This window comes from Andrena cerasifolii, chromosome 8 (assembly GCF_050908995.1).
Source record: "Andrena cerasifolii isolate SP2316 chromosome 8, iyAndCera1_principal, whole genome shotgun sequence".
NCBI classification, from domain to species: domain Eukaryota; kingdom Metazoa; phylum Arthropoda; class Insecta; order Hymenoptera; family Andrenidae; genus Andrena; species Andrena cerasifolii.
In genome coordinates this window covers 62,860-85,516 of record NC_135125.1, presented here as the reverse complement: position 1 = coordinate 85,516, position 22,657 = coordinate 62,860, and the positions used below count along the sequence as shown (strand labels likewise).

At 45.0% G+C, this 22,657-nt stretch overlaps 2 protein-coding genes across 2 annotated transcripts; one reads left to right on the top strand and one right to left on the bottom strand.

Moving 5' to 3' along the window:
* Window positions 1-953: 953 nt before the first annotated feature.
* LOC143372416 (uncharacterized) lies at window positions 954-18,440 on the bottom strand. Its single transcript, XM_076818561.1, has 3 exons — window positions 18,434-18,440; window positions 18,256-18,268; window positions 954-1,919 (listed from the first exon to the last, which is right to left on the bottom strand). Exons 1-3 carry the CDS (start codon window positions 18,438-18,440, stop codon window positions 1,103-1,105), a joined length of 837 nt encoding a protein of 278 aa, XP_076674676.1. The 3' UTR covers window positions 954-1,102.
* On the top strand, window positions 10,151-11,012 carry LOC143372037 (uncharacterized). The gene has a single exon (XM_076817841.1). It carries the CDS (start codon window positions 10,151-10,153, stop codon window positions 10,949-10,951), a length of 801 nt encoding a protein of 266 aa, XP_076673956.1. The 3' UTR covers window positions 10,952-11,012.
* Window positions 18,441-22,657: the final 4,217 nt, after the last annotated feature.

Sequence of the window (22,657 nt, the reverse complement as noted above, 5' to 3'; positions counted from 1 at the left end):
CCATACTCTTTCAAACGCTCGAAAAGGATTCTAAGATGTTCCTTATGTTCGGTTTCATTTTCCGACGCAATAAGGAAATCATCAATATAAGCGTATACAAAGTCTAGTCCGCGAATTACCTGGTCTACAAAACGTTGACATGTCTGTGCAGCGTTTCGCAGACCAAACGGCATAAAAACTGATTCAAATAATCCGAACGGAGTTGTAATAGCCGTTTTCTCACAATCTTCCGGCGCAACCGGAATTTGATTATATGCGCGGACTAAATCTATCTTTGAAAAAATGTTCTTTCCATGCAAACCTTGCGCGCAATCCTCTATGTGCGGGGGCGAATACCTATCGGGAACAGTGCGAGCATTGACTCCACGAAAATCACCGCATGGTCGTATGGCTCTTTCTTCCTTCACCCCATTCTTCGGCTTCTTCTTCACCACCAGGTGTAACGGTGAAGACCAGGAACTCTTGGATGGTCGCATGATCCCTTGTCGCAGCATCAAGTCGATTTCGGCCTTCGCTGCTTGCAGTCGATCCGGGGCAAGACGTCGTGGCTTATTAAAAACAGGTGGTCCCGGTGTCGTCACAATGTGATGCTCAATGTTGTGCTTCACCGTCTCTCTGTTAAAAACGGCTGGTCTCGTAAGGTCAGGATACTCGGCGAGAAGACTGTGATACACTGAATCACCCACAACTGTTTTTATAGACGCGATGGTACCGCCGGCGGACTGTCCAACCGCGAATAAGTTCGTCGTCGCGTCGATTAAACGTTTATTCCGCGAATCCACCAATAAGTTATAATGGCTTAAAAAATCCACGCCAATGATTGGTCCTCCTACGTCGGCCACAACAAAACTCCACACAAACTCTCGACGCAATAAAAGATTTAGTCTTAAATTTATGGTGCCGTAAGTTGCAATATGAGTGCCGTTCGCCGCGTAAAGCACGTAATCGTCTTTGTACAAGCGACCACGCACTCGCGATCGGGGGAACACACACAGATCGGCACCTGTATCCACAAGAAACTGTGTCTTGGAATAATGATCCGTAAGGAAAATGCGACCGATTTTGGGACCGTCAAACTCAGCCGCGTTAACGTACGACGGTCCTATTGGTTTTCCGGCTTGGGTCCGGTCCACTTGCAAGGGGAAACGCACTTCGCCGCTTTGTCGGCGAAATTGTAGTGGTACCAACATAAATCCCGCGGCATGTTGTCCTGTTGTTGGCGATTATTGCTAGGAGATCTCTTCCCCCGTCGGTTCTTGGACTGCAATCGCCCTCGCGGTCTCCTTTGCCCATTTACAACTGCATTTAACTGCAACCGCATTTGCCGCAGTTCTTCACGAAGCAGGTCCATCTCCGAGGTATGCGAGGTGGAAGCGATCTTTCCTCTTTCACCCGGTATCTCATGAATCCGGTCAGCTATTTCGGCTAATTTCGCCCCGTCCTTATCGGACGTCGCCGCCAAAACGAGCTGAGTCTTACTTGGGAGACGACTCTTCCACATCTCGGTCAAAAAGTCTTCCTTTACTGCCGAGCCTGCTAACTCCTTCAGGTGACGCCAAAATTGAGTGGGCGTCCGATCGCCGATCTCCTCCGTCTCCAATAATTTCCTGACGCGTGTTGTATCCGAATCTGACAAGCGTTTTATCAGTTCGGTTTTGATGGCTTCGTATTTCTTAGTGTCGGGTGGATTACAAATTATGTCCTCGACTTCTTCGGCATACTTCCCGTCGAGTTGTGCCACCACGTACCCAAATTTCGTCTCGTCCTTGGTTATCCGCGCAATGACGAATTGCGCCTCCAATTGACGAAACCATAGCGACACTTTCTGGGGCCAAAAGGTAGGAACCCGAATGGGAGCAGCCGTAACAACCTTGACATGCTCGGAATCTTGATGTTCCGTAGCAGTCGGGACAGTCGCACTATCAGTTTCGTTCACCATTTTCACCCACTGTACTTATCACGCACAACCCGCGGTATCGCGTTTAACACCAATCACGTCGGGGTCACCACTTTGGATACCGGGGTGTGAATGTAAAAAACGAGTCAACATATATACATAACAATAACAACGTATATTCAACAATTAACCAAAGTGAATACAGAATAAGAAGTTTAACGGACACGAAGCGTTCGGTACGGAGTCCCGTGAGGTTCTGTGTCTTCTCCTTGGCGTTTTAACGAACGCCCGAAAATTCCCGGACGGGGAAAACAAATTTCCCACGCGCCCCAAGGTTGTGGAAGAGGACACGCTGTCCTTAACACTTCGCCAGGGCTCTGGCAACCATCATTTTATTGCCCTAGCCCTCGAGCTCGACCACCCGCAGTAGGCACTCGAGCAACCGACCGTTTTAGGCCTAAGAAATAAATAAAACTTTCTCCCGGCCTACAGTCCGCTACACTAGCATACCCAGTGGCAGGAAAGGACTTCATTTTGGACACGGACGCCTCCGGTTTCGCCATAGGCGGCGTCCTCTCACAGGAACATGAAGGACAAGAAAAGGTTGTCGCCTATTTCTCCAAGACTTTGGGGAAAGCTGAGAAGAACTACTACGTCACCCGGAGAGAGCTTCTGGCAGTGGTGAAATCCATCGAACACTTCCATCACTACCTTTACGGACGAAGATTTATCGTAAGGACGGACCATGCAGCGCTACGTTGGCTACTGACCTTCAAGACCCCCGAAGGACAAGTCGCACGTTGGATTGAACGACTACAGGAGTACGACTTCGAGATTCGTCACCGGGAAGGGAAAGCCCATAGGAACGCCGATGGACTATCCAGAAGACCTTGCTCCAAAGAAGACTGTAAGAACTGTGATCGACTAGAGAAAAAGGAAGCGGAAGCGGAAAGAGGTTTTACGACGAAGATTCACGGGATATTCTACGAAGATGAGAGGACTAAGTGGAAAAGAAGTCAAGAAAAGGATGAAGAAATAGGGTTCATCCTTAAAAAGAAAGGGGAAGGGGAGAAGCCCGTCTGGCAAGACGTCGCTCGTTTCTCCCCGCAGCTGAAGTATTACTGGACAATCTGGGACTCGCTGGAAGTTCACGAAGGTTTACTTTGCAGGAAATGGGAGTCCCACGATGGTGCAACGACATCGTGGCTTTTGGTGGTGCCACACGAAAGGGTTGCAGAGGTACTGCAGGAGTTTCATGATGCTCCAGCAGCTGGACACTTCGGAGTAAACAAGACCTTGGCGAGGATTCGCCAACAGTTCTTCTGGCCCACGTTTCGACAGGACGTTGAAGAGTGGTGCCGGCGGTATGACACCTGTGCGGCGAAGAAGGGACCACGCCAGAGGGGAGCAGGGAACCTGAAAGTGTACAACGTGGGAGCTCCGTTCGAGAGACTTGCCCTGGACGTTGTGGGTCCGCTCCCGAGGTCCCAAGCCGGGAACAGGTTTATGCTAGTTGTGGCAGACTATTTCACCAGATGGCCGGAGGTCATCGCGATGCCAGACCAGCGAGCTGTCACAGTGGCAAGAGCTCTTTTGCATAACGTAGTTTGTCGTCATGGTGTACCGTTAGAGATACACACGGACCAAGGAAGGAACTTCGAATCCTCCGTCTTCAGGGAACTGCTGAAGCTGCTTGGAATCAGAAAGACACGAACAACTCCCCTGCATCCTCAATCCGACGGGCTGGTAGAACGTTTGAACAGGACCTTGCTTCAATACCTCGCAACGTTTGTTTCAGAACACCAGCGGGATTGGGACGAGTGGATCCCCATGTTCCTCCTCGCTTATAGATCAGCACGTCACGAGGCTACGCAACTGACCCCAGCGATGATCCTGTATGGCCAGGAACTTCGTTTACCCCTACAGTTATGGAGAGGATTACCTCCAGAAATAGAGGAAGACGAGGACATTGAACAGGGATATTCCGAATGGATCCGAGGGAAAATGAAGAAGATCCACGAATTTGTTCGCCGCCGTTTGGATATCTACAGCTCCAAGATGAAGACGTGGTACGACAGGCACGTACACGCAGTGGAGTTCCAGCCAGGAGAACGAGTGTGGTTGTTTCAACCAAGAAGAACGAAAGGGAAATGCCCGAAACTACAAGCTGACTGGGAAGGCCCATACGAAGTAGTGGATCGGATCAACGACCTCGTCTATAGGATACAACGTTCGCCTAGGAAGAAATGCCAGGTGGTCCACGTGCGCCGCCTTGCGAAATACGAAGGACGTTTCGCAGCCTATTGAAGAATCTGCCGAACAAAAGGACTCAAGATAGAAAAAGAATCAAGAGAGAAGATTTGAACCTAATCTGGTGGACTGGGCTGCGTACGCAGTCCAGCCCCCCGCTCTCTTATTTTGTTACAGGTTCTCGATACCCCACGACGAGGGACAAGGTGTCGGGGGACTGCCACCGCGGCTGGGATATGCGCTCCCGAATTCCCCGAATGTGCCATAATAGCGTGGCGGTCCGCAGCGGGGGCGCGGACATACGTGAAAGCGCCCCGCTAGCCCCCTGGAGGAGACCTCACGAGCCCCCGGGACGGCCGGGATGGAGGATCTCGTGAGGTACCCAGGAAAAGTAGGAGAAGGGTGGACAGCAGACGGGAAATGGCATCCCCAATCACCAGGCGGACAAGCGGTGCTTGGACCGGCTGGAGGGGATGTCGCGGAGACGGGAGCGCTAACCGGACGCACAGGACGGTCCCCTGGGACAGCACCAGAGGCCTAGAAGAGGAATGGGGCCATCAGGATGCCAAGGAATGGAGTACTGGAGGAGTATTGAAGAAAGAAGAGAGAAGACTCCACGAGCTGGGAGTACCGGGCGGATTGATCGGGGAACGGGCCGATAGCAAGCTCATTGTTTAGGTGTGAGCCTCTGCTTTCGTGCTCGGTTCGCCTTTCCGTCTCCAGGTTCTCTCGACTCCAACGTCTTTCAATATCAAAATGGATCGGCTAAAGTGTTGTCGCTCATTTATTAGGCAACCCTGCAGATAGCCACCTGGAGTAATACCGGAAGGAATTTAGAGTAACGTCATCCGAGGGAGCACAGGACAACGCGTCAGTCGGAGGCACGACTGCGAGCTGGAGCAGTTCCAGCAACCATGCGCTGGAGAGGGGACGGTTTACAAACTTTCACACACAAGGGACCCAGGAGCAGGAGACGAAAGAAAAAAACGGAAGAGAGAAGAGACAAGGAAAAAGAATGACAGTACCGACCGCCGGACGACAGGACTCCCCCACCCGTTTGTGCCCAAGAAGAGGACGCGTCGCCGAAGAAGAGAAGCCTTTTTCAAGAGAGAAGCGCCCAAGAAAGAATACGCAAGTGGAGGGTAAGGACGGGAAAGTTCTTCGGGGGAATCCGCCGTACCCACGCCTTGCCCAGGGTTTTTGGGTGGTTTTCCCCTTGGGCGTGATGGCGAATGCCGAGGCGCCGGACGGAAGAGGCCACGCAGCGTTTTTCCACTCTTTCGGACCAGGGTACGGCTGCCAGCAACGAAGAGGCTGCAGCGGTCGGGACGACCACTCTTTCAGAGGGGGAGGCAGTGTTGCGAGCACCCTTTGGTTGGAATCCAAGGCCTGCTGGTGCTCGTGACAAGAACAAGAGGACAGCGAGAAGAAGGCGATCGGATCGATCGCCTGTCAAGCTGTCATTCGATAGCCAGACGCCATTACAAGCAGACGCATCGACATATACATATTTCTTGCGTATTTGTGATTACATTCGGTTTATCTGTTACCCTGTTTCTGTTAATATTCTATTACTTCTATTGTACCTTTGTATTAAATGTCTACTATGCCGAACCGAAACTATAACAATATCATGAACGTGAACATTATTCGCGTGGAATGTAGCGTGACCGCTGGTGCGTACAACAATGGGACACGTGTACACACGATACATGAATTTTCTCCGGGAGTCCCACCAGGATATAAGATATCGGGAACGCCCGCGCAGATCATTTACCTTCCAATCACAGCACAGGTCATTTCGGATCTAACGATACGTGTTGTGTATCAAGACGGACTGTTGCTTGATTTTCGAGGTGAAGAGATTACCATCAGACTGCACGTACGACGACGACGACGACGATAATACGCGTGGTGCGAACGAAAGAGATGCTTGTATTGAACGACTCCAGAAATCCGTTTCTTCCGAGTGAAATTGTTTACCACAACAACAACTGCAACAGCTTTGATAACTCTAATAAGAAGAGGCTCAGTGCTGCGAAGATTGCATTTTTTAAATCGCTGGGATTCATTGTACGCATTTAAGTTGAAAACTGACCGACATTCTAAGCATTGGAGGGAAGCCGACGTTTGATGATCGCATCGTCAAGCTCGAGACTCACACATACAACCCATATCTCAACACAACGTTTGGACACAGCGATGAGATAAGAATACCTATACAGCAGCAGGATTTATACACATTGCCGTGTGAGAGTTTCCTCTACCTGAAGGGGAAATTGACGATAAATAAGCCGAATGATGCATTAACGGTTACGTTGGGAAATAATTGCATAGCATTCATATTCGATGAGATTCGATACGAGCTGAATGGCGTGGAGATTGATCGCAACAGAAACGTTGGAATAACTAGCACGCTTAAAAACTATGTATCGCTGACACCTGTCGAAGACAAAAATATGGAGAATGCGGGATGGGGCTTGGAACGGCACGATGAGCTAATAGTGAAAAATCATTTAAATTTGTGCATCCCGCTCAAATATTTGTTGGGATTTTGCGAGGACTACAAACGCATGGTTATTAATGCGCGTCACGAATTGATTTTAATACGATCGCGCAACGATAACAATTCTCTAATAGGATCGCCGACGGTGGAATCAGAAATTGAATTACTTAAAGTGCAATGGCGGATGCCCCATGTGACACTGCACGACGTTAATAAGCTGTCGTTGCTACATGCTTTGGAAAGTGGACAAAACCTGAGCATTAGTTTTCGCTCGTGGGATCTGTACGAGTATCCTCTCTTACAGAGCACGACCAAGCATTCGTGGGCCGTGAAGGCAGCTGCACAGTTGGAGAAGCCGCGATACATTATCTTTGCTCTACAGACTGCTCGAAAGAATGTGATGACCGAAAATATTACTCGGTTCGACCACTGTAAATTGAGCAATGTAAAACTTTTTCTTAACTCGGAATTTTACCCGTACGATGACATGAACTTCGACTTTGGCAAGAATAGGCACGCCATCATTTTTAACATGTATACGCATTTTCGTAAATCGTATTATGGGCATAGTTGCAACGAGGCATTATTCACCGTGTCCCAATTTTTGCAATTTGGCCCCCTCGTGGTGATTAATTGTTCGCGACAAAATGAATCGATCAAGAATAGCACCGTGGACGTGCGCATAGAATTCGATTGTAAAGAGAATGTGCCTGCAAATGCTACAGCCTACTGTCTCATTCTGCACGATCGGGTGGTTGAATACAATCCGCTGACAAATGTGGTGCGCAAAATCAATTAAATTACTGCGCTACTTGTCCGCCCTCTCCTGTACCAAATTCATACATAATTTCATCGTGAAAATCGAGATGCTTTACAAGAAAGACCGCATTCTCCAGTCTGTCTTGGAAGCGAACGGACCTCTAAATTGTATCGATAATGGCCGTACCAACATTCGTTGACCTGCAAGGGTTCATCGTCGATGGAAGATTTGTCGCGAAGGAACTGGCTATCCTACGAAAGGGAACAATTCTCTCGCACTATATTTTTGGGAGTTCGATGCCCCAATATCTTCTTACAAAATCCGACAAATCGAGCATCCGGTGGTTGGTGGCAAAACATCATGGACTACGTTGGGAAGATGGAGAAGTTCCGTACAGTATGGCTAAACAGCTAATTATGAAAGCTGTAGCCGATGCGATCGACGAGGAAGATGAAACATCCCATGTCGTATCCGTTAAAGGGCTGCAGAAACGCGATTGGCTCGTGGATTTCCTCGACGAAAATACGAGAGCGGATGTGATCATCGAGACGCTGGACATTAACTACGAGAATATCAAATCCCTAAATAAGCTAAATGTAGTTAATACTCTGCGATGTGGCAGACACGCAAAGCACTGTGCTATGCAAAATGTATTTAAAATATTCAACTGGTGGTCTAAACGCCAGAGGGAAATACACAAATAAAATATAATCAATTTTTAATGCAATAACTGTTTTTCTTCACCCTCCTCAACCACCAACCTCCTGCATGTACGCTAGATCTTAATCGATAATTGTAATTATTATGTAGAAGTAGTACGATTCATGATCAAAGTGGTATGATAGACGTTCGTTAGATGTTCAAAGTGGTCCGATAGACGTTCGATAGATGTTCAGAGTGGTACGATAGACGTTCGATAGATGTTCAAAGTGGTACGATAGACGTTCGATAGATGTTCCATACATGTTCAAAGTGGTTCGATAGACGTTCGATACACGTTCAGAGTGGTACGATTCACGTTCGATACATGTTCAAAGTAGTTCAATACATGTTCGATACACGGTTGATATGCGATCAAAGTGGTGCTATTCACGTTTGATACATGTTCAATACACGTTCGATGCACGTTCAGAGTGGTATGATAGGTGTTCAATATGCGATCAGAGTTCGATACATGTTCAATACGTGATCAGAGTGGTATGGTCTAGTCGAATGATGTGTCCAAAGAAGAAGGGAAAGAAGATGTGTGTGAATAAGGAGAGGACGATCAGTGAAGAAGAAGAAGAAGAAGATAAGTACATGGAGGAGGATGGTCAGCGAAAATGCAGGTGGCCTGTGATGAAGATGGTGAAGAACAAAGGCATCCTACTTTGCAAAGCTACACATTTCTCGATTTCATCATAGGAGGTGGTTTTGACATGCAAGAGCCAGGAGATGCAGCGAGACCAGTTGTCCATCAAACGTTGAAGACGTACAATCGGATTTTTTGTGCAATAATTTCTTGCGAAAATGAGATTATGGAGAATAGCCCCCTAGTGCGATCCCGCGCAGAGCCGGGAGAATCCCGAGGTATGTACTTCGCAATATTTTGACATTTATTACATTTAACCTTCGAAAACCGAGTGAGATCGAATCAAGTGACTATGTTAGCCACTGAACTTTTTCTTTAAACATTTTCCTTTGATCGTTGTTTAAACATATTTAAATGCTTATAATAATAATAACTTATATCGCAGTATTCATCAGTATTATATTACCGATTATGTTGTAGAACTCGCTACCGCCGTCACCCGCCTGGTCAAAGCGATTGGGACTCGCCGCCGCCGTCACCTTCGCCTTCTTCGCCGCCGTCGCGGTCGCCGTCGCGATTTCCATCGCCACCGCCTCCGCAGATACGTAATACTTTGCAATGCTTTGTGTGTTTGATGTTTAATATGTTTAATGTGTCAATATTATATGGTTGATTGTGTGTTCTAGGACTTGCTGCACCCCGCGCCGCTGCAGCGGGTGTTGCGGCCCCTGTGACAGCGGCCATATGTAGTGTTGTGGATCCTACAGCGACCACGGCGGCCGATGGTGCAGATATTCGCATCACCACAACTGTCACCACCATCACCCCCATCACCCCCACGCTATTAGTTTTTATATTTTCATTATTTTTCTTTTATTGTTATTTTTTTCTTTTTTTCATATATATATTATATATTATTATTATTAGTTTTTATATTATCATTATTTTTCTTCTATTCTTAATTTTTTCCTTTTTCCTTTTTTTCCTTTTATATATTATATATATATTGTTATTATTATATATTATTATTATATTCTTATTAATGTAACAATATATAATATATAGAGTTGAGATCAGACACTCGGCGCGCCCGGATCTAGATAATCGTCGATCCACAGAACGCCGCAATATCCTCGATGGCATCCTGGTGTATCGCTGATAATTAAATTATCCTCATTTTCTGTGTGCCGACGCAAGTGGGAAAAATCAATCTCCGTGTTAATGGGGCCAAGTTAAGGATATCGAACACTGTTCTCTTAATAAACAAACAAGATCGTACTGTTTCGTGATTCTTGTGGCTTTTTCGTCCGTACATATTTTCTGGACATTATTTTATAATGGATCTTAGCTCTTATGTCTAAAGCCGTGTAATATCATTGGTGCTGTTTGTGTTCTGTGGCCTCTGAGTGTCTGAGTTACTGTTAGTATTGTTTCTTGTCATCTGAAATGCCGGTGGGACCAAAGAAATGTAAGGGCTGCGGTGTCCAAGTGGCTAATCCGGTCACTTGTCCTGGCTGTAGAATGTTTTGTCACCCCGGATCTACCTGTTTAAGCCGTTCGGGGCATCCATGGTACGACGGCAGTCTTTTAAATTGTCGTTCTGGATCCCCAAGGCCAATAACCGCCGTTAACCAGTCCATCGCATCACTGGTACAAACACAAACACAAACACTCTCTACCATACCAACGGCCACGCTCCAGTCGCATTCTTCATTGCCCACAATTGATGCTATCAAGGACACTATTAAGGAGCAGCTTAAGACACAGCTTGCGGCCTTTCGATCAGAAATGTTATCTGTCTTAAAAACGGAATTATCGGACATGAAGTCGGAGATTAAGTTGCTGTCTGATCGTGTTAAGGCACTGGAAGACAAATCTTCCATCCCCTCTGAGCAACAGCCTTCATCTTCCGCGGATGACGTCATCGAGGAATTAAACGACAGGGAGCAGAGATCCAGAAACGTCCTAATCTTTAATATGCCGGAACCGAAGGAAACCTCTTTGGAGCTCGCTAGATCTGCGGATGCTGAAGGAGCACGTTCTATTCTGAGGAAGATCTGTCCTCTGGTTACCCAGACTCAGACCACTTATCGTCTTGGAAAACTAGGCACAACACCTTGCAGACCTCTGTGTGTTTGGCTCGACTCTGCAGCTACGATTAAATCGATTTTGCAAAACAAGCACCGCTACAAAGGCCCAGCAAAAATCTCGGATCATAAGACCAGGCAACAACGCGAGACTCTCTAACAGCTCAGGACGAAGCTGCGTAACCTTCATGAGCTTGGCGAGACCCATATGACCATTCGCTATATTCAAGGTGTTCCGAAGGTAGTTTCTTCTGCAGTGTCTTACGATATTATTATTTTAGTTGAGACCTGGCTCACTTCTGCGATCTCATCTCCTGAGCTTCACTTTATACGAGTCATGTTGACACCGTCACAGAATTATTCCATAATTATAGTGAGGATTCCTTCTCCTTGTTCGGTGACTACAATCTCCCTCATGCGTTGTGGTACATTGACTCGGGTCAGACGTGCTTTAGGAAGTTGGGTGTATCGTCGAACGAGTCTGCTGCAATCGATCTCCTTCTGGGTTGTGCAGGTTACCGTAACCTTACCCAAGTGAATACAGTTTTCAATGAATACGATGCCATGTTAGACCTTATCTTTGTTAACTGTCCTAAGGTCACGGTTGACCGAGTCATTGATGCCCTTATTGGACCTGGCGCCTACCACCCGCCTCTGTATGTGCTTTTCGGTGACTTGGTCACAAGTCAGAACCTTGGGGCTGGAAATATCGATTTCAGGGACTTCAAACATGGGGATTTCCCTGGTGTATTAGATTATTTTAATTCAGTGGATTGGGATAAGGAGATCGGTGACATTGAGCCAGACGTTGCCCTGGATCGTCTATATGGTCATATTAATCGAGCAATTGATGCCTTTATTCCAATTCGGTCTGTAGTACGATCCACGTTTCCACACTGGTTTTCCCCTGGTTTGAGGTCCCTAATCCGACATAACAAAATAGCGCATAGAAACTTTAAGCTAACGGGTGCTCTTTCTGATTATCTGAACTTTTCCAGCCTTAGATATAAATGCAAAGTTGCCCTTTTGCGTGATCACCGTATTTACATTGATGGTGTTGAGAGCGAGGTTTTAGGTAATGTATCTAGTTTTTGGAAATTTGTAAATTCTAAGCGATGTGGGCAAGGAATTCCTGATAAGGTGCATCTTGACCGTACTTCTGCTTCTACGCACTTGGCAGTTGCTAACCTATTTGCTGAGTTTTTTGGCTTTGTTTATAATCCTCAATCCGGAGCAACGCCTGCCTTGAATCCCGGGCCTTCATCTGGCAATGAAATAAATATTCACTCTATATCTATTTCTATTGGTCAAATATATTCCAAGCTTGAATTACTAAATACTGCTAAAGGTCCGGGATATGATGGAATTCCGCCTTTGTTTTTAAAGGAGTGTCGCTTCATTCTTGCAAGGCCTCTCTGGCATATTTTTAACTCCTCACTTTCAAGGGGCACTTTCCCAGCAGTTTGGAAGACTACTTTGGTTACCCCGGTATTTAAGGCAGGCGACCGCGCAGATGTAAGAAACTATCGACCGATTTGCAAATCATCTGTCATACCTAAGATCTTCGAGGAAATTGTAACGGAGTACTTAACGCCCTGTCTCGCAAGTGTCATCTCCGAGGAACAACACGGATTTGTTCCTAGTAGGTCAACGACAAGCAATCTGGCGGTATACCACAGCTCTGTTTCTGCTGCATTGGATGCGGGGCTGCAAGTCGACACCGTATACACAGACTTCAGGAAGGCATTCGACTCTGTTGATCATTATATCCTGTATAATAAATTAATCTCAATTGGTATCAACGGGCCTCTCCTTGCTTGGATCGTCAGCTATCTCGAAGGCCGTGTGCAAGTTATAAGGTTGCAGGAACAGTTTTCTGATCAAGTTAGGGTGACGTCGGGGGTCCCCCAGAGATCGCACCTTGGTCCCCTCCTGTTCCTTATTTTTGTTAATGATATCAACGAAGTTTTCCTGCACAGTAAGTTCCTTATGTACGCTGACGATCTAAAAATTTTCCCAACTATTAGTGGGGCTTTTGACGTTGACTTGTTGCAGACCGATCTTTTTAGGTTTGAGCAGTGGTGTATCGCCAACAAGATGCATCTAAATACCGGAAAATGTATGTTATTAAGGACCCCTAGGACTACTATTTGCATTCCATCGTCGTATAAGCTTGGTGACACTCCGTTGGCTGTGGTGACGGAAGTCTCTGACCTTGGGGTTACATTTACTTCTGGTTTGGACTTCCGCAACCATTATCGCAGCATCACGTGTAGGGCGATGAAAACCCTCGGGTTTATCGCCAGGTTTGCCAAACACTTCAGACAGATCAGGACGCTGAAATTGTTGTACGTTGCTTTGGTAAGGTTATCTGAAGCCCAAAACATAAGCATTATGTCTGTTTAATTGAAAGGGTCCAGCATAAGTTTCTTAGATTTGCTATGAGAGCTACTGGTAGCCCTATGCGGTTTGATGACCATGATTACAGTCCAGCTTTGCGAATGATGAGGCTTTCTAAACTCAGTGACCGCCGTATCTGTTCTGACCTATTATTTTTGTACAAAGTAATCCATGGCCAGATTAACTGCCAGGATTTAGTCGCACTGATTCGTCTGCGAGCCCCACAACGGTCATTGCGTCCGAGACCTCTTTATGTATCGGTTGTCCCTGAATATTATCACTATACAGTCGATCCCTTAAATCGTGCTATGGATGAGATGAACCAGTGCCCCGCTGACATAGACTTGTTCGCTGTCTGCTTCGCTTCGTTCAGGAACCAATTGCTTAGGAGACTGTTACCTCTGTAATTTAATTTAATTTAATTTAAATTAATTTAAGCACCTTTGGTGCTGTGAGTAGGTCTTAGGGCTCAGACTGGTTTGTTTGTTTTTATTTATTGTTTTACATTTTATTTTATGTTATTTTATGTTTTTGTTATATTTACTTTATCTTTGTACTAATGTGCTCTACAGGGTGTCCCAAAAATGTCGGAGTTCCTTGAAAGGAGTGACTCAGGGGGTGATTTGAAACAACTTTTTCCTTAGCGAAAATATTGACCGAAGCTTCGTTAACGAGATATTAACAAAAACCCCCGACCAATCAGAGCGCGCGCCTTCCGCCCGAGTTCCCGTTGTAGCGTTGGCTACGCGGTAGGCGGCTGCGCTTGTACTAGGCAGGTACGAACAAGCAAGTCGGCATGCATCGAAGGAAACCGCGTTATACAGTTTTTTTTTTTAAGCAAAATCTTAAATAATAATTGTTTGAAGTGAGAGAACAAGAAATACGTAAATTTCGTTTTCAAATAAGGCATAAACGAAAAGGTATTGTAACAGAAAATGTACGACAAGTGATCGTAATTCGTTATTGAGGTAAAAATCCGTAGTTTAATTACGGCCAACATAACTAAATTTAAAAAATAATATTAGGTGTATGAATAAAGTCTTTCCGTTTGGATTTACATAATCAGTATAAAGCAACCAAATTTCTATCGCAGTGATATTCGTAAGCTACCAGAAAAATGGCAAAAGGTAATTAACAATAATGGAAATTATTTCGATGATTGAGTTGTTTTCATATTTTTTAAATCAAACTGTTATTGAACCCTAAAATCGAACAGAATTTATTTCTACACCTAATAATCACTAATAAATTAAATAACACTCACGCCTACGAGCATTCCTTTCCTTCCTTTCCTTCCTTTTCGGAATCCTGTGTCACTAAGTAAGTAGGTCACTGTGCCGATCCTGGTTATCGGTGGACGAAAAGATTTATGGTAGGGTTGCGCCCACTGCTCAGCTGATCGCAGGTATACGACACCACCCAAAGGTAAGGATCGCAACGTCAAGTGCGTTCGGGTTAATGTACCGAATATTCACTTCACTGCACGGCCACTAACACTCATCACTTAATTTACTTTTCATGGAACGTGTTGTTCCTACGTTATAAAATTGGTGATCCCGAAAGGGGCCGATTACTGTTAGTTGAGCAGTTGCTCGATGTGACCACCCTCAGCGTTTATGCACGCCTTGCGGCATCATTGACTCCGTTGAGAATAATCTTGACGCCAAACGTCGAATCGTACCCTTGCTGGGGGTTTGGATGTGCGGGTATTCCCGTGCAAACGCTAGCACAGTAGCACTTGCGTTCCCGTTGTTCCCGGCGTATACCCAGAACATCGCGTAATATTCTTGAGCGGTGAACATTTCTGGGACGAGATTGCTAGCTGACTGACAGGATTTTTTCCAAGCAACTTCCTCTACCCCCAAGTAGTTTCTCTCGTTCCATTATGAGTTAACTCCCACCAGGACAAGAGGCTTTAGGTAAAAAGAAGCCAGCACATTTTCGAAACACACGTGCTTTGCAGAAGTGCAACGAAGGACCCATCCTACACTTTCACATAAGTCCGCGCTCCGTCCTTTTACTGCCAATGCACCCGTCGCTTCGAGATAGACAGCAGACACCACGTGTTTCGGTTCGACAGGGCCCGAAAAGAATAGAAACAGAAAGTCTTCGAGTTGCTATAAAGAAGAAAAGGCATACCGTTCCTGTTTCCGTTTTCCGATACCCTGAGTTCACGTCTGCTACGAGACGGAACCAGCTAAGCCATAAATTACACAAAACAAATCGTTCTCTACCGCCGACTCGCAGGACACTACGGTCATAAACCGCGACCCTGGCGATATGCTTAATGCAGGCCCATCAGCCTGATTAATTTTAAATACGTCTCGCGGAGAGACACAGGAAGAAAGGGGTTAACTCGCTGACTGCGCGTAGTCCCACCTGCTTCGTCCTTCCTTCCAATTAAAGGCAGGTCCCTTATCTCTCAAGTATAAGGACGCGCTCGAATTTCAAAACAAAAGCACGCATTGACGTATTCCGTGCGAGAAAAGGTGGGCATGAAGTCCGATTGGTCGGAACCTAACCAATCTGCCCTGCATCTCTCTGAAGCGGCCACTGTCTTGAAGAGGCCCTCTTCACAGCAATATCTCCTCCCCGAAGCCCACCTTTTCTCGCACGGAATACGTCAACGCGTGCTTTTGTTTGGCAATTCTAGCGCGTGCTTATACTCGAGAGATAAGGGATCTGTCTTTAATTTGAAGGAAACACGAAGCAGGCGGGACTACGCGCAGTAAACGAGTTACCCCCTTTCTTCCCGTATCTCTCCGCGAGGCGTATTGATGTTGGATATTACTTTTTAATTGATAGTTCCCAAAAATTAATCAGGCTGGTCGCCCAAAGCATTTCGCCAGGGTCGCGGTTTATTACCGTATTGTCCTGCGAGTCGGCGGTGGACAACGGTTTCCTACAGTTTTGGGTAATTTATGGCTTAGTTCGTTCCGCCTTGTAGCTGACGTCAACTCAGGGTATTGGAAAACGGAAACAGGATTGGTATGCCTTTTCTTCTGTATAGCAACTCGAAGACTTTCTGTTTCTATTCTTTTCGGGCCCTGTCCAACCGAAACACGTGGTGTCTGCTGTCTATCTCGAAGCGACGGGTACATTGGCAGTAAAAGGACGGAGCGCGGACTTATGTGAAAGTGTAGGATGGGTCGTTCGTTGCACTTCTGCAAAGCACGTGTGTTTCGAAAATGTGCTGGCTTCTTTTTACCTAAAGCCTCTTGTTCTGGTGGGAGTTAACTCATAATGGAACGAGAGAAACTACTTGGGGGTAGAGGAAGTTGCTTGGAAAAAATCCTGTCAATCAGCTAGCAATCTCGTCCCAGAAATGTTCTCTGCTCAAGAGTATTACTCGAGGTTCTGAGTGTACCCCCCGAACAACGGGGACGCAAGTGCTGCAGTGTGAGAATTTGCGCAGGAATACCCACGGCTCCGAACGCCAAGTTCTCATTCATTTCCACAAATTTTTATAACGTAGGAACAACACGTTCCATGAAAAATAAATTAAGTGATCAGTGTTAGTAGGAGTGCAGTGAAGTGAATATTCGGTACATTAACCCGGACGCACTTGATGTTGCGACCCTTAACTTTGGATGGTGTCGTGTACCTGAGATCAGCTGTGCACTGGGCGCAACCGTACCATAACTCTTTTCGTCCACCGATGACCAGGATCGGCACAGTGACCTACTTAGTGACACAGGTTTCCGAAAAAGAAGGAAAGGAAGGAAAGGAATGCCCGTAGGGGTGAGTGTAATTTAATTTATTAGTGATTATTAGGTGTAGAAATAAATTCTGTTCGATTTTAGGGTACAATAACAGTTTGATTTAAAAAATATGAAAACAACTCAATCATCGAAATAATTTCCATTATTGTTAATTACCTTTTGCCATTTTTCTGGTAGCTTACGAATATCACTGCGATAGAAATTCGGTTGCTTTATACCGATTATGTAAATCCAATCTGAAAGAATTTATTCATACACCTAATATTATTTTTTAAATTTAGTTATGTTGGCCGTAATTAAACTACGGATTTTTACCTCAATAACGAATTACGATCACTTGTCGTACATTTTCTGTTACATTACCTTTTCGTTTATGCCTTATTTGAAAACGAAATTTACGTATTTCTTGTTCTCTCACTTCAAACAATTATTATTTAAGATTTTGCTTAAAAAAAAAAAACTGTATAACGCGGTTTCCTTCGATGCATGCCGACTTGCTTGTTCGTACCTGCCTAGTACAAGCGCAGCCGCCTACCGCGTAGCCAACGCTACAACGGGAACTCGGGCGGAAGGCGCGCGCTCTGATTGGTCGGGGGTTTTTGTTAATATCTCGTTAACGAAGCTTCGGACAATATTTTCGCTAAGGAAAAAGTTGTTTCAAATCACCCCCTGAGTCACCCCTTTCAAGGAACTCCGACATTTTTGGGACACCCTGTATACTTTGTATCTAAATTGTTCTCCCGTTAATTTAATAATAATAATAATAATTTCGTACAACATATTATTTCTCTATTTATTTACCCGTCTTCCTCTTTCTCTTCCCGGCATCATAATTCTTTCCACGATTCATGCGTACGCGTTGACGTTTGGCAACGGCTCATGGTGTTCGTGCGTATGTCACATATGTGACGCTCCGTTGGTTTCGGTATATGTACCATTCGGGAAAGACTAATGCCAGAGAGCCGGCGTTTGGGGGAGTTGGTTAGGCGGCTGACCAGTAATGCCGGAGGTCTTGGGTTCGAGCCCCGTCGCCCCGAGTTTCTGTTTTTCGTTATATATTAATATCTTAAAATTGATATTTCCCTCCTTACCGACTTCACCCGCGGGTTTCCCCCTCCACGCACTTCGGTATCGGTTCGATAGCGATTCAGTATCGATTGATTCGATATCAGTTCTCACGCTATACCCCCCACCACTCCGCCATCTCTATGACGTCATCCGCCGCCGCCGGCAAAAAACAAATTTTGAAAATTTTCAAACTCAAATTTGGATTTCGAGGTCGTGGGAAATCCTTATCATGATCTTGAAACTCAAATTTGAATTAGAACCCGCCTAGCTATACTACTCACCAGTTTCTTATATTTCGGTCCTCTAAAACATATAAAAAAACCAGAACAATCGGAGGCGAACAATGAAAAATTGTGAAGTAGACGGGCGCGGTCACCAGCAAGATATGCGGTATACTTTCGTTTTCTTTCAACCAGAGACACTTCCAATCTGAATTTGAACCTGACAAGTACGTAGCATGATGCAAACATGTCCACTGAAAGAATTCATAGGGATGCTGGGTAGAATAAATTACGGTAAAACAGTTTTTCAGCCAAATCAAACCTCCGTGTACGGAGTACACGACGCGCCCGCTCGTGTAAAACTTTTAGGCGCGACTGCCGGCGGATTAAATCGGGCGATAAACGCGCTACTTATCGAATTATATATCCCGGGATACCAGTTTTGTGGTCCAGGAACTCGTCTGGCAAAACGATTGGCTAGAGGTGATCAAGGCATCAATCCGTTGGACGCAGCGTGTCGCGCACACGATATTGCGTATTCGCGCAGTAACGATCTTGGTGAAAGGCATGTGGCAGATAACATACTCGCTGACAAAGCGCGAAAACATATCGTTGCGCGAGACTCGACTCTGGGTGAAAGAGGCGCTGCTACAGCTGTTTGGACAGATATGAAGGTCAAGATGAAAATCGGAATGGGGATGAAAACAAAACCCAGCAAGAGAACTGCAAAGAAAGCACCGCAAAAGCGGATTCTTCCGGTGATAAAACGGGGTGGTATATTACCACTTCCCCCGCTACTAGATGTTCTCAGCTCATTAGCTGGCGGAGCGGCAGGGATCGCCAAGGCGGTAAACGATAATAAGGCGGCGCAACATCAGCTGCAGGAAATGCAGCGTCATAATCGCACCATGGAAGGTCGCTGACTTTATCCCACACCATACAAACGCGGACAGGGAATATCGAAACGAAAGAAAAAATGCCGAAAAGACAATAAAAATGCCTGTGGGCGTAACTACTGATGCAGAATTGATGGATTTCGCAAAACATATGCGTATTCCATTCTTTAGAGGTGTTTTTATGCGTAACGCGCTACCGTTCGGAGGAGTACGTCGAAACGAGAGCGATATCGTAAATTTGGACAATGTCGAAGTACCGGGGACTCAATGGGTGGCGTGTGCGGAGAAAGGTCGTCGAGCTGTATATTTCGACAGCTTTAGCAATCTTCGACTGCCTAACGAATTGGTACAATATCTGGATAAAGATATCGTGAAAATTGATTATAATTGAACGTCTTTTCAGGAGTACGATCGAAGCAACTGTAGACAACTATGTTTACGCTTTCTACAAACGATCGGCACCAAATTTAAGGATTGACTTCCCATCACTCTGATTCAGTACTAGTCGAGTAGTTTCTCGGAATATGCCGATAAGATTCACTCTAACCGGAAAGAGTAGCACCCTCGCGCTAAGCTACTTTCCACCCATACAGGGTGTCCCACCTAAGATTGGACAGCGCGATGTCTCCTAAACTATTGGAGATAAAAAATTTTAAAAAATATGTAATTGAATGGTTCGAGAGGGTCAATTTATTAGCCGAGATGATTTTTTTTATTATTATTTTAAAAGATACGATGGTCAAGTTCGGTTTTTCAAGTGGCACTATTTTTTTAACACCTGAGTTGATAGTGCGTTCCAAGACAAATTGAATAAGCTTTAATGTATACACTTTATTTCCACTGGTTTTTAAGATATTGCGCTTACAAAATTATTGATTTTCACTGGAAGAAAACTGTCTGGAATAGCAAGGACCGGGTCTTACTGGCGCCACGGGTGGCATTGCCTGTTGAAGCTGATACCTACCTGCCAAAGGTCTACGACAGGGTTCGCAGGCCCAAAAGTAAGATGTAAGTTGGATTGGTTAGGTTAGAAGGAGTGAAAGTTGCTAGACTAAATTTCAACCATAGGGAGCAGATTGTATCAGAACCAATCGGGTTTGCATCCCTCACAAACGGCTGCTCTCTTGAAGAGGCCCGCTTCACAACAATACCTCCTCCCCAATGCCCACTTTCTCTCGCACGGTATACGTCAACGCATGCTTTTGTTTTGATATCGAAGCTCGTGTTTATACCCCCTTTCTTCCTGTGTCTCTCTACGAGGAGTATTGCCGGTGGATAGTAGGAGCGTAGATGTCTGGATGCCAGTTGTTGAATTCAGGAGACGATAGAAACATTTTATTTCAAAACACACATGTACTGTAATTAAAGTAAATCGTATTCCTCTCGGGCAGGAGTTGCCCGACGCTCGTCAAGGAGATGCGGCTTGGTACCCCGTGGCGAGGGCTTCCCTTCGCAGTGTCTCACCCGATTTTTATGGCTTATTCCGGAAAAAGGTAAGAATCCTGGGCCGAACGTAACGAATTGGTGTCGGGCCCTCGCAGTCGAGGGTGAAATATCCATCACAGCGTATTAAGAAATTATTTTCTTCATCGTGTCGATGGGGACAGTATTTTTAATCAAGTCTAGTCAGCTTGAAATGATATCAATCGATTTTTCATGGAAGTTCCTTCATTATGGTCCGAATTAGAAATGTCCAGGATTTCCGTATTTCTCATCAGATCTTTGTGCAAACGACACCAATCGATTCCTTATGTTTCGGCGATGAAACTAACACCAAGAACGACGTAATTCGGACCATAATGAAAGAAAATCGATTTATATCATATCAAGCTGACTTCGTTAAAAATAGTCTGATTTGTATGACATTTGGTATGATTTTCATCAGAAAAACATAAGGAATCCATCGGTGTCACTTCCATATCGATACGATAAAGAATAAAGAATTAATTTATTTCTGGAAAAGATATGAATCTTCAGCCAACCCCGGCAAATCGTGGGACCCCCCGCCGTTGAGGGTGAAAATGTGAAATATTCATTTCAGCGTATTAAGAAATTCTTTATTCTTTATCGTGTGGGTATGAAAGTGATACCGAAGGATTCCTTATGTTTTTCCGATGAAAATCATACCAAATTTCATGTAAATCGGACTATTTTTAACGAAGTCAGTTTGAAATTATGCAAATCAATTTTTCATGTAATTTCCTTCATTATCATCCGAATTACGTCGTTCTTGGTGTCAGTTCCATCGGCGAAACATAAGGAATCGATGTGTGTCGTTTTCGCAAAGATCTGATAAGAAATGCGCGTGTCGAAGATTGCTCAGTTCTTAATAGGCACTCGAAACCCTTCGCGGGTCGAAAACCATAAAAATCGAGTGAGGCACTGCAAAGGGCAGCCCTCGACACGGGGTACCAAGCCGCATCTCCTTGACGAGCGTCGGGCAACTCCTGCCCGAGAGGAATACGATTCACTTTAATTACAGTACATGTGTGTTTTGTAATAAAGTGTTTCTATCGTCTCCTGAATTCAACAACTCTTACAATCCACCGGCAATACTCCACGTGGAGAGACACAGGAAGAAGAGGGATATAAACACGAGCTTCGATATCAAAACAAAAGCATGCGTTGACATATTCCGTGCGAGAGAAGGTGGGCATTGGGGAGGAGGTATTGTTGTGAAGCGGGCCTCTTCAAGAGAGCAGCCGTTTGTGAGGGATGCAAACCCGATTGGTTCTGATACAATCTGCTCCCTATGGTTGAAATTTAGTCTAGCAACTTTCACTCCTCCTAACCTAACCAATCCAACTTACATCTTACTTTTGGGCCTGCGAACCCTGTCGTAGACCTTTGGTAGGTAGGTATCAGCTTCAACAGGCAATGCCACCCGTGGCGCCAGTAAGACCCGGTCCTTGCTATTCCAGACGGTTTTCTTCCAGTGAAAATCAGTAATTTTGTAAGCGCAATATCTTAAAAACCAGTGGAAATAAAGTGTATACATTAAAGCTTATTCAATTTGTCTTGGAACGCACTATCAACTCAGGTGTTAAAAAAAATAGTGCCACTTGAAAAACCGAACTTGACCATCGTATCTTTTAAAATAATAATAAAAAAAATCATCTCGACTAATAAATTGACCCTCTCGAACCATTCAATTACATATTTTTTAAAATGTTTTATCTCCAATACTTTAGGAGATATCGCGCTGTCCAGTCTTAGGTGGGACACCCTGTAGATTTGAGCGATGATGATTATGAGCTTGGTCTAACAACTTTTGAAACGTATCATACAATACCGAACATCGACTCGAGCAATGATAAATACTACTTCACCACAAACTATGACATCAACAACAACGGCGTTGAGACCGGTGTAACGTACCGCCACACAGTGGTCTGGAATTATGAATTTGGTGACATTTATCTATAGCTTTTGACCTATATAAGTTATCGAAACGAAATTTGATGTATAACTTAATAATTTTTACATTTATTTATTTATTCTTTTTTCAATTTTTTTAAGTTAACTGTTATAAAAAAAATGAATAGCTGTTTAATTAGTA

Excerpts from the sequence above, each read along its gene's own strand:
- LOC143372037 (XM_076817841.1), top strand. The coding sequence starts at position 10,151 with ATGCCGGTGGGACCAAAGAAATGTAAGGGCTGCGGTGTCCAAGTGGCT.